Below are 11,670 nucleotides of genomic sequence, written 5' to 3'. Positions count from 1 at the left end.
TAGAAAACTAGGGCCCTCGATTCTTTTGCTTTGTTGAGTAAGAAGGAGGAACAGGGGAAAAAATGGAGGATATAAATTCTTTGTGCACCAGTGGAAAATAAAGTTATGTTACATGAGAGGGCCAGGAGCCTTTTTATCTTCACCGCCCACGTTGGCACCCCAACTCTTCATCATTTATTCCACTGACTTCATCAACACTGAGCTAGTAATCAGTAAAGGACTGAACAGGGTTTTGGAACAAATTAAAGATTAATGGATCCCTGGGGGGCAAAGTGTTCCTCTCCTGTGCATTTCTATGCCTGTTCTTCCCTGTCCATGCTTTCCCTTTTGTCTGTCTGTATGTCTCTCTGTTCATTCAGTCAAAGCCAATAATAATTATAAAGAATAAATGAGTTTATATTTACTCTCTGCCATTATATACAGAGGAGCATTCTGGAAATAAAACTGGGGTTGGAACTCTCCTGTCAAAAGAATTATACTTTGGGCTCTGGGGCCTACTTGTTTCCTGTGAAAATAGGGACTGTCCTCCACTTTTCCCCAAGTTCCAAGGGGAGGTTGGTGCCAGTGAAAGAAATACCTGTTGACATCTGTAACCACTAAGGGGGAAAGACTTCAGAACCCAGAATCTTTCTGGACAGCACAAGCTACACTGTCTGGAAGGTAACAGTCTTCGTGTGATCAGTCAACGTATGACCCTCCAGTGGAGGCTTATGAATAACTTCCCTTTTCTGCATCTTGATCACTCTACTTTGTTATAAGAAATTACATCAATTACATCCTCTGAAAGGAACCCCAATCCAAAGTCAAGAAGTGTCTTTGATACTTATCCAAGCTCCAACCCCGGTTATCACAAGACTAAATCTGTTAGGTGAGCCAAGCTTTGGTCTGCCCTCTGCCCTAAACCATAAAAGCATCCTGATCTAAGCAGGAGTCTTAAACCCACCGTTTTTTAGTTCAAAAGTAGGGTGCTTTACCTCCCTCTGACCACTGGTTACAAAGCACATTTCTCTCAGACTCTGGATACATCATTTCTGGGAATGAGAGTGTCACACGATATATAGTAGCATGGCACGGAGATAAGGAGCTAGACACTGAGAAGGAATCCAAAGGGTGTATAAACGTATCAGCTCTGGCTTGAATCCCAGTTCGTCCACAACCCGCTGTGTTAGGTTAGACAAGTGAGCCCTCTAATCTTGAGTCTCCTGTTATGTAAAGTGGGACTAATAATGTTATCACCGTCAAAAGGTGGCTTTGAGATTAAGTGAGACGTGTACAACACTTCGCACCGTACCTGGCAGACACATACTGAGTATTCATTATTAGCCTTGTGATCCTGTGCAAGTTATATAACCTATTTGGGTTCAATTCTGTCAACTGTAAAAGGCCTGTAAGAGCAACTGCCCTGCTTTTCTCCAGGGTTGTGAGGATTAAAAGAAAGCGCTCGGCCGCGTTTACGAACATCAAACACCTAGAAAGACTAAGATTACATAGGACCCCGGAGTTTGCCGAAGGCTTGTGGGAGTGGCTGGAGTTTGGGTTTGCATGCCGCGACGGGATTGGTCGAGAAGAGAAGTCAGCAAACCCTCTCAGGGTCCCGCCCTAGATCTCACCGCGCCTGCGCGCGCTCTATTTACTAAGCTGCGAAACTGCGTGGTGACCTTGCGACGCGTGTCGCGCTCAGGTCGCTAGTGCGTCAGCGGCCGTCGCTGCGGCTGCGTGGCGGGTTGTCCAGGTAACCACGGGAGTTGTCGCTGTCTGTAGGCATCTGAGAGACAGGTGTTCGTCATGCAGTTGAAGCACCTGAGGACGCTGCTGAGCCCTCAGGTGAGGAGTCGCGTGCCTCTTCCCTCCCTCGCCCGCCTTAGTGTTCCACGGAAAGTGGGGGATTGAAGTTTAAAAATGGTGAGCGCCTACTGTGTGCAGAAGACCGAAGGCTTTAGCGGTGATACGGACTCTGCTCCGTCGATAGAGTGTGAAGTAGGGGAGAGGGGGCTGCTGAGCACCGTAGCTTTCAGTTCATTTCATTTAACGGATCAGTTGTGTACCAGGTCCCATGCTGGGGCTCCAGGGGATCCAGAACTTCCTCAGTTGTTGCCTTTGCTTTCGAGAGGCTCGTACTAGAGGAAGAAGCGCGTGTGTAAACAACTAACAATAATCTACATGGTGCATGTCCCACCGAAGGGAGTGCAGACGACCACATCGTTCGTTCTGGTGGTGAAAATCTCAGATTCAGAAGAGGCTGGGCACTAGGGGTGTAACCCTAGAACATGCTGAAGAAAGGCTGGGTTTTGGAGTTAGGAGACCAGAATTCAAGACCTAGCGTCACCACTGCTTTAAATAAATGACCGGATACTTTAGCCTTTATCGCACAGGCTCTTTAAGCACTCATCCAAACTTTTACATTTGGAAAAGGGGAATAATAGTAATCGCAGCCTTAGGGGATTAGGGGAAAGAGTTAAAGGCAGTAGTATACACAAGAGAACCTTGTAAACTAAAAAGCAGCAGGAAAACTGTTAGACAAGAGAGAACGATATTCAAAATTCAAAGGAAAAATTCAAAGGACAAAATAATACAAAGCAAGAATATCTGTCATAGTTGAATGTTTAATGTGTACCAGGGCAGCATAAATAAAGAAGTTGGGGTTGTGGATTATAGAATCAGGTACACGTGGATTTAAATCTTGATACTGCCGCTTAAACTGTGTTTGTAAACTTGAGCAAATTACTTAGACTTTCTGTGCCTCCATCTGGAAAAGATGCATAAAAGTAGCATCTAACTCAGTAATGAGATAAAGTGAGATAATGCATATCACACACTTAGCAAAGTGCCTAATCTGTAGTGCTCGTTAAAACTTAGCTATTATCCTCTTCTCTACCTCATTTTGGAGAAGGAAATGGCAACCCACTCCAGTGTTCTTGCCTGGAGAATCCCAGGGACAGGGGAGCCTGGTAGGCTGCCGTCTATGGGGTCACACAGGGTTGAACACGACTGAAGCGATTTAGCAGCTACCTCATTTAATCCTCACAACAGTCCTGTGAGGTACATATTGTAGAGAAAGGAGAATTGATTGATTATGGGAATCAGGAAGGCTTCACAGAGCATGTGGCTTTAGGAAAATAGAAGGAAACTAGAACAAAAGAGAGGTGTACTCATTGCTTTGAATCTGTATTTTGAAAATTCCTTTACCCTAATGGAATAATTGGAAATGAAATCTCCCTTCAGTCTTTCAAAATAAGGTGATGTCAGATGCAGGAAAGGACTAAGTGTCCAGGATGGTGCAAAATGATGAAGGAAGTTGGTCAGCAACAATTGATGAGGAGCCTTCAACACTCCTAACCTAATTTAGTTAAGAGTTGGAGAAGGCTAAAGGTGGTGGGGTGACTATTTTCTGATTCTGGTTTGAGGATTTTGATTGGGAAAAAAGGCCCTTTTTACCTCTGATGTTGAAAGTGGGTAGGTTAGGAGTAAAAATTAACAATGTTTTAAGCCAGGGCTCTACAGCCCAAGTAGTTAATCAAACGGAGCAGAAACTAGATTTTTTTTTTTTAATTTCTAGGAGGGAAATCCTTAGTGCAGAACCTGCTGCATAGACCACCAGGGCTGGTGGTGGAAGGGACAGACATGGCAAGAATAATTCGCCAGGAGTTGATCACTTCTAATTTGGGCCTCTGTGAAGTGGATTGTTAAGGGAAAAAACAACAATGACAGAAATAAAAATAAAAAACAAAGGCATTTTTTGAATCCTAAGTCTCAACTGTGATTATTTTACTTCCCATTCCAGAACTTTTACTGTCTCTCCCTTTTCTCCCAAATAAGTCCAAACTCAGCCTAGCTTCAAAGAGCCTTCCTGAATTGGCCTCCATCTGTTTTTCCTGCCTTCCCCCTTCTGCTCTGCTGTTAACAATGTAGTGTGAGCTAAATTAAATGACTGTTTATTCACCAGAACTTGTTATCGCTCATGCCATTTCTTCTACCTCAGAGAATTTCCCTACTTAACTGTATCCATTCTTCAAAGCTTAGTGTTGATCATTTAAATGGAAAATTATCTCAGGCTTTTCCAAACTGTTAATAGTGCTTTGTATGTGCCTCCCTTATGGGACTTTTTCCATTTTTAGATCTTTGGGCAGGAACCACGTTTTGCTCTTTGTCTCTATCTCTCAGCCCTTGGCCAAGTGCCTTTTTCAGTTTGGTACTCAAAAACATTAATTGAATTAATGGCTAAAGACCAAAACTTAATCAGACCAGTTGCATTTATTTCAGTAGCAGAATGAGGGAATAAGAAGGCCACTGTAGGGACACACTGGTGCTTACTTACTGTGTCATCTCCTAGTGCATTTGCATTATGGTTTCTAGAATCAGTTTGTTCCCACCATCCAGGGCTCTGAGGCCTGAGACCTGGACAGATCATGGGCATCTCTTTGTTTTAAGGACTGTGCTAGAAGGAAAATTGACCAAAGTCACACTAGAAGTAATGGACCTAGAAATGCTAACAGAACTAGAACTAGCATTCTCCACCAGCGTCTGGATTATTTTTGTCCCCTTTACCTCTGCAGGATGGAGCTGCAAAGGTCACCTGCATGGCATGGTCCCAAAACAATGCCAAATTTGCTGTCTGCACAGTGGACCGTGTGGTCTTACTGTATGATGAACATGGGGAGCGAAGAGATAAATTCTCCACCAAACCAGCTGACATGAAGGTGAAGGGAATACTCACATGTACCTTAATCTGTTGATGGGACCTTAAAAACCTAGAAGGCTTCCGTACCTACTTCCTAGCCACAGGCTTAGGAAATGGCCTGCCCTTCCTTTTTTCAGTACAAAGCCCTCAAGCCCACTACCATCACACATGTACCTTTTCTTCTCTTTTCAGTATACTCATTACTTCTTTTTTCTGTCCTTTTCTTTCTTATTTTTTTTTTCTTTTTTGACTCTTAGTATGGCAGGAAGAGCTATATGGTGAAGGGCATGGCTTTTTCTCCTGATTCCACTAAGATTGCCATAGGACAGACTGATAACATCATCTACGTCTACAAGATTGGAGAAGACTGGTGAGGATAGAGATTGGGAGATAGGGTGTCCCAGAGAAGGGCAAAGTGGGAAGAAATGCCCCCCTGGGAAGGGGGAGTGGAGAGCATAAGGAGCCACGCTGGGGCTTGGCAGGCAGGGGCCTTCTAGAGTCTGTTGCGGCCCTCTCTTTGCCTACACTGTGTTTCCTGTGATCCCGTCCCTGGAGGAATCAGTCTTAGATCAACAAGGAGGCCCTCTGAGATCCCGAGGAGCCAGGAGTGATGTTCTGTTTTTATTATTCTTCCAAAGCTACTCTGGCTCCTTCTTACGCCTCCTCTGAGGGCTTCTGTGGAGTGAGAGGCAACACTGGTGGGCCAAGGATGGTGTCTGCAACTCCTTCCCCTCCCCCAGCATCATTTGTGGCAATTATTCGTGGCTGTGGTTTTTAATATGCTTCTCTCTTTTATTTGGCAGGGGTGACAAGAAAGTCATTTGTAACAAGTTCATCCAGACGGTAATGTTCTAACCAGTCCCTGAGAGATCAGGAGGAACAAACATATCAGTATATCTGCTTATAAATACAGCCAGAAGTTGGCATTTGTTAATATCTGGCTCAGACTCTTCCTGCTGCATGAATGGTGCTGCCTGGCTGCTTACCCCCCTGTGCCTTTCTCCTTAGAGCCCAGTCATGTCCCCTCCTCTCCTTCCCTGTGGGTGGTTGGGGTGGTGGCATGTGATAGGCTGTTCAGGTTTAGATTGTCTATCTTTGTGCTCATATACATAGACAGGCTTATCCTTTTCATTGTTGCTTTCTTCCAGAGTGCTGTTACTTGCCTGCAGTGGCCAGCAGAATACATCATTGTCTTTGGGCTGGCTGAAGGAAAGGTAAAGGAGGGAAGCGAAACACAGGAGAGGCTGTGGATGGGGATAATGGTTCTGGAAAGAGGTATATAGTTAATCTTCTCCCTGAGGGTCAAGTTACGTACTGGGGAGAGACCACACAGGGAACAGTTTTTGTGTTTTTATTTCTTGTTCCTTAGGTTCTGGGTAAAGTTGAAAGTAGCCTAAACAGACTTGTGTCCACTCTCCCATTTTCAGGTTCGTTTAGCAAACACCAAAACTAACAAATCATCTACCATCTATGGGACAGATTCTTACGTGGTGTCCTTGACAACAAAGTGAGTAAGGAAGAAGGGTATCCCAGAAGCCTGGTAATGGTAGGAGAAGCTCTAGGGGAGTCTTGGCTTGAGGGACCATAGTGTGAACGATGGGGAGGGCTGGGAGCGGGAACCACAGGTAGAGTAGTGTCTGATGAGGAAGGGGACTTTCTTGGGGAGACAGGATGTCCTAACTGCTTCCTTTATGTCTCTCCTTTCTTCCTTTCCCCCTTTTTTTTAGTTGCTCTGGGAAAGGAATTCTCTCTGGTCATTCAGATGGCACCATTGTTAGGTATTTCTTTGATGACGAAGGCTCAGGAGAGTCACAGGTATGAATAAAGGGTGCCCTGGGAGAGGGGAGAAGGAAATCCCAAGCACTGTCCTAGGGGAGGTTGGACATCTAAGGAATTTAGATTATGGTGCTCAGGGAGGAGGCTGGGACCGTGAAGCCTCAGGCAGAGAGACACCTGGATGTGGCCACAGAAGAGGGTTTGTTTTCAGGAGGCCAGAGCTTAATAGTTATAGGAAAGGATGAATCAAGTGGAATAAAGGGGGTAGAGGGGAATAAAGACTCTGAGAGAAATGAAAATTGAAAATTATTCTCATTTATATAAAATGTTTTACATATGTATATAAATTCAGAGAAAAAAAGTTGTTTATGCTTGCAAGGGAAAATATAGGGGAATAAAGGAAGGTTCATGTTTTAATCCTCTATTATTTGAATCATTTACAATAAGAATTATTGGTGTAATAATTAAATGTGCCCTTCCTAAAATAAAAGAGTCATATATTCCCTGTGGGCCTATATAGTGTTAGTTGATGTATAGGTCAGCTTCCTTTGGGGGCCTTATTAGGTGAGTATTGAAGATCTCCAAACAAGTATTTTGAGGTTTCCTTGTGAACATAAGGGCTTCCCTTGTGGCTCCTCTGGTAAAGAATCCGCCTGCAATGCGGGAGACCTGGGTTCGACCCCTGGCTTGGGAAGGTCCCCTGGAGAAGGGAAAGGGTACCCACTCCAGTATTCTGGCCTGGAAAATTCCATGGACTGCATAGTTCATGGGGTCACGAAGAGTCAGACATGACTGAGTGACTTTCACTTTGAACATAAAATTGATAAGTGCATATATATTAAAATGTCATAGAAGATGTGTATGTGGTATGAGACAGATAATTTGTGAAGTCTTCAGATTAGGATGTGTTATGGCAGGATAATGTTGGGGAAAAGATTTCCTCAAGTAGAATGATCCAAGGGAGTGTGTCAGATGCTAGGAATGAGAAATTTCCGAGGTGGTGTCCTCAGAGTGATGGAAACCCTCCTCTACTCTTAGGGAAAGTTGGTGAACCATCCGTGCCCACCCTATGCCTTGGCGTGGGCAACCAATAGCATTGTGGCTGCAGGCTGTGACCGGAGGATTGTGGCCTATGGAAAGGAAGGCCACGTGCTACAAACTTTTGACTACAGCCGTGACCCTCTGGAGCGGGAGTTCACCACAGCTGCAGCAAGTCCTGGGGGCCAGTCAGTTGTGCTGGGAAGCTATGACAGGTGGGTCCCTGTCCAGCTGTGGTTTTTGCCTACTTTCCCTGTGTACACTCTTCTTTAGCCTGGTTTTGCTTCCCAACCAGAGTGGAAGATTGGCTGAGCGTCAGAATCAAGTGATTCTCAAGGTTTAATTCATGCACATTTTCCTCTTCCTGCTCCCACCATCCGTTAGCATGCCAGCAGTTCCAAGATGCACCGTGCTCTGGTTGTGTGGGTCTCTCTCCCCAGGACTCCACAGCAGACTTCATCTCTACTTTCTTTGTATTCCCCTTGCGCCTTTTCAGACTACTGGCTTTGTGTTTATCACACTGTATTATCCTTTGGTGTTTGTATCTAACTGGCTAATTTGAAGAGCCCTTAAGAAAAGAGCCTCTATTTTTATTTTTTCAGGTCTCCAAAGCCTAGATTAGCATCTAGTATATCATAGGTGCTCAGCAGTTTGAGAATGAATGCATGAATGATGGAACAGTGCATAAACAGCTGGAGTCTAGGTCCCATCTCTTCCTGGAGTGCTTTTAACCCCAGCTTTGTCAGTGCTGTCTTTGTCCCTTTCAGTCTCATGTATGTCTCTTCCTTTCTTTCTTCTCTGACTCCTAGCAATTCTCTTTTCTTTTTCTGTATTTCTCTATACTAACAGCTCATTTTTCTAAATATCCATAATCTCTTTTTATTTTTTCACTCCTATCTCTCTTACTCTATTTTACTTTTGACTTGATTTTTCCCAGTTTACTTCCCTTGAACATTTTTGTTCTCTCCTACTAGACCCCCCCATCCCCTGCCACCTTGTCTGTTTTCTTTTATTTCCTCTGTTCTCTGATGTAGCAAAACTCATTTCCTTCCATTACAAGCCCATTTACACTTTTTCTCAGCCTCCATCTCTTCTAAAAGCCACATACTTAATTTCAGACTTCGGGTGCTCAACTGGAGTCCTCGGAGAAACGTCTGGGAAGAGGCAAAGCCCAAGGAAATTGCCAACTTATACACCATCACTGCCTTGGCCTGGAAGCGGGATGGCTCACGACTCTGTGCGGTATGCAACTAGTAACCCCTTTCTGCTTTGGTGACTTCTTCAAATTAAGAAAAATCCCACCTGTCTTAAAGCACTCTCTCCTGACACTGGAGAAACTCCTGTTCCCTTTTGATCACAGTCTAAAACTCTGATGTTCCAGGCAGGAAAGAGAAATCCACACTTTATTGGAGGTCACATGGGTCAAGATTTTATAGGCAGGGCTAGTTTCTCCCTCATATCCCATCACTAACTATGTGGTGCTCTTAAGACCTGCAAGTGCCACCTCTTTCCTGCTGATACTTCCAAAAACTACCAGCCCTTTCACCGCCAACTCTTCTGTAGATTCTAGAACCTAGGGTTTGAGAGTGTCTCTAAATACCCTCTTCACACCTCTGTACTGTGTGTGTTACCCTTTATGCTGCCACTTTCCCTTCCAGGGCACACTCTGTGGTGGAGTGGAACAGTTTGACTGCTGCCTCCGAAGGAGCATTTACAAGAATAAGTTTGAATTGACGTATGTGGGACCTAGCCAGGTAAGCAGCTGATAGCCTACCACACTGAAGTCATGCCATGGCTCATTCATCCTTGTAGTCCTACCCTGTGTTCTGGCCACAACATAGACTCAAATTTAACCTCTGGCAGAGCTGTTCTGAGGAACAGAATGTGTCTGACAACTTTCCCACTGTAGTTCTTCCAGCTTATTGTAAGAGAAGGATTAAATACCAGGTTTAAGGGGTACAGAGATTGCCATTTACATCTTCCTGGTTTAAAACTTGACTCCCTATAGGATGTCAACTGGGGAAGCTGATAAATAGGATTATAATTCTGAATTCCTTTGTTCTAGGGCTTCTGAACTCACTGTATATGACGGTGCAAGCTCATGCCTTAGTTCCTGAACCCAGTTTTATCTTTTCTCTACCTCTACCCTCCTTTCCTTCATTTATTATTCATTGATTCCTTCAGTCTTTCAGTTTCTCCAGAAATATTTGTCCTTTCTTTGTCTGTCAGCACTGTAAGGCATTGAGAATTCAAAGATGGTTATCTTTGAATAGTGTCCCTTAATCGAGAAGATCATTCTAGTGAAGGAGACACATGTATCAAAAAATAATATAGCACACATGGTAAAGTTATAAAAGTTTGTACAGAGAGCTATAGGAACATAGGGTGAGTGATTAGTTTAACCCAGTGGAACTTTCAGAATCATTTGTATTATAAGCATCAAAAGAGATAATAGATGAAAGCATTTTATAAATAGTAAAAGCATTATAAATGTGAGATGTCCTTTTTACCAAGAATATCCCAGGCCAGGCAAGGAAACAAGATGTGCTTTTGCTTAGCACTGTGGCGGTAGGCAAAGGGCACAGCCTGTTCCCCCCACTTTCGGACTTGGGGAGCTGAGACTCATCTCCTACCAAGGTGATTGTGAAGAACCTCTCATCGGGGACCCGAGTGGTACTCAAGTCACACTATGGCTACGAGGTGGAAGAAGTGAAAATCCTGGGAAAGGAACGCTACTTGGTGGCCCACACATCAGACACACTGCTGCTGGGGGACCTGACCACAAATCGCCTTAGTGAGGTAGGAACCAAACATGGAGAGGTGGGGAGTGGGGCATCCTGAGGTGCTCCCCAGATGAGCCAAGGTCCCTGGGAAAGGTCTCCATGGGATGCCCTAACATTCCTGTGTTGGGGACCTGGTTTCAGGGAGTGAGACCCAGGTTTAGAATCCTGGAATATGAATCACCGCTGTTGGACTTTTTTTTTAACACCTTCTCCCAGAAACACAGGGACCAAGGCAAAATCTGACATAGCATCTCTCTTGTGCAATGTCAAACCTCCCCAGATCAATCTCTCTGCGTCCCACTCTGTTGTTCTTGCAGCATTGTCTCGGGTGGTTATCCACAGGTTCCTTATGTCTTCTTCCCCCTTAACAGGTAGCTTGGCAGGGATCTGGTGGCAATGAGAAGTATTTCTTTGAAAATGAAAATGTGAGTAGAGCTTGGTTCACCATAAACCTCCTTCTAGCTTCTGTGTCATAGGATGGCAAGTGGCAAGGGGTTGAGGAAACAGCAGATAAAATGGGAAGGTGAAATAGAGGAACAGAATAAAGAGAAAAGTGGACTTTGCTGTAAACTCACAATGTACCTCCCTCGACGGTTTGTCTCTTTCTTCATGCAATCTTTCTACCATCTAACCATCCCACTCATCCCCAGGTGTGCATGATCTTCAATGCTGGAGAGCTCACCCTGGTGGAATATGGGAGTAATGATACCCTGGGTTCTGTACGGACTGAATTCGTGAACCCCCATCTCATCAGGTAACCCCACCTAGTTCTCTCCATTTTTGAAACCCAAAAGAATTCCTTTTTGACTTCTAACTCCTGTGTCCTCGAGTTAATCTAAAACCATCATCCCATGTCTTGTTTCAGAGCTCTTGTTAAACATCCCAGCTACCTAAGCCCATTTTGCCTTACCTGACCTTTCATATTTCAGTGTCCGTATTAATGAGAGGTGTCAGCGAGGAATGGAGGATAATAAGAAATTGGCTTATCTTGTTGATATCAAGACTATTGCTATAGGTGAGTAAGACTCCCTCATAATTGTAATAACAAAATTGATGTTTATAAAGCACTTCCATATCACAGGATTGTGTGCAGTGGAGAATCCAAGACTCTGAGAGGCAGCAGGCAAATGTGTGTCTGCATTCTTACAGTGGATATGTGAAATGTTTAAATTCACGTGTGTGTCTGTGTCTAGAGGTCTAGATATAGATACCTTGATGTGTATAGGCCTGCCCATATAATTATTCATGTTCTCTAGGCATTTATCTTAGGGCTGGAAAATTGGGAATTATAGGGAAGAACCATTAGAAAATTTAAGAATTTTCCTGTTTATACTTCATAGGGTCACAGATTCTTAGAACTGGTAAGTCCCCTTAGGAAGGGGACTTACTTTCTGT

General features: G+C 44.1%; 1 protein-coding gene across 2 annotated transcripts in view; it reads left to right on the top strand.

Annotated features, from left to right (window-relative positions):
- The first annotated feature begins 1,632 nt into the window (after window positions 1–1,632).
- The window catches only part of IFT172 (intraflagellar transport 172), a 34,421-nt gene continuing 24,383 nt past the window's right edge, over window positions 1,633–11,670 (top strand). Inside the window, exons 1-14 of one of the 2 annotated variants that reach the window (XM_069580317.1) lie at window positions 1,633–1,824; window positions 4,554–4,697; window positions 4,936–5,048; window positions 5,482–5,521; window positions 5,827–5,892; window positions 6,106–6,185; window positions 6,406–6,493; window positions 7,493–7,707; window positions 8,611–8,734; window positions 9,151–9,246; window positions 10,130–10,291; window positions 10,647–10,700; window positions 10,926–11,029; window positions 11,205–11,290. In XM_069580317.1, the coding sequence (XP_069436418.1) occupies window positions 1,786–1,824; window positions 4,554–4,697; window positions 4,936–5,048; window positions 5,482–5,521; window positions 5,827–5,892; window positions 6,106–6,185; window positions 6,406–6,493; window positions 7,493–7,707; window positions 8,611–8,734; window positions 9,151–9,246; window positions 10,130–10,291; window positions 10,647–10,700; window positions 10,926–11,029; window positions 11,205–11,290 (1,411 nt within the window). In that variant the 5' untranslated portion in view covers window positions 1,633–1,785. The remainder of the gene's footprint in view (window positions 1,825–4,553; window positions 4,698–4,935; window positions 5,049–5,481; window positions 5,522–5,826; window positions 5,893–6,105; window positions 6,186–6,405; window positions 6,494–7,492; window positions 7,708–8,610; window positions 8,735–9,150; window positions 9,247–10,129; window positions 10,292–10,646; window positions 10,701–10,925; window positions 11,030–11,204; window positions 11,291–11,670) is intronic. The other variant, XM_069580316.1, reaches the window with a different exon arrangement.

This window comes from Ovis canadensis, chromosome 3 (assembly GCF_042477335.2).
Source record: "Ovis canadensis isolate MfBH-ARS-UI-01 breed Bighorn chromosome 3, ARS-UI_OviCan_v2, whole genome shotgun sequence".
NCBI classification, from domain to species: domain Eukaryota; kingdom Metazoa; phylum Chordata; class Mammalia; order Artiodactyla; family Bovidae; genus Ovis; species Ovis canadensis.
This window is presented reverse-complemented; position numbering and strand designations above follow the sequence as displayed.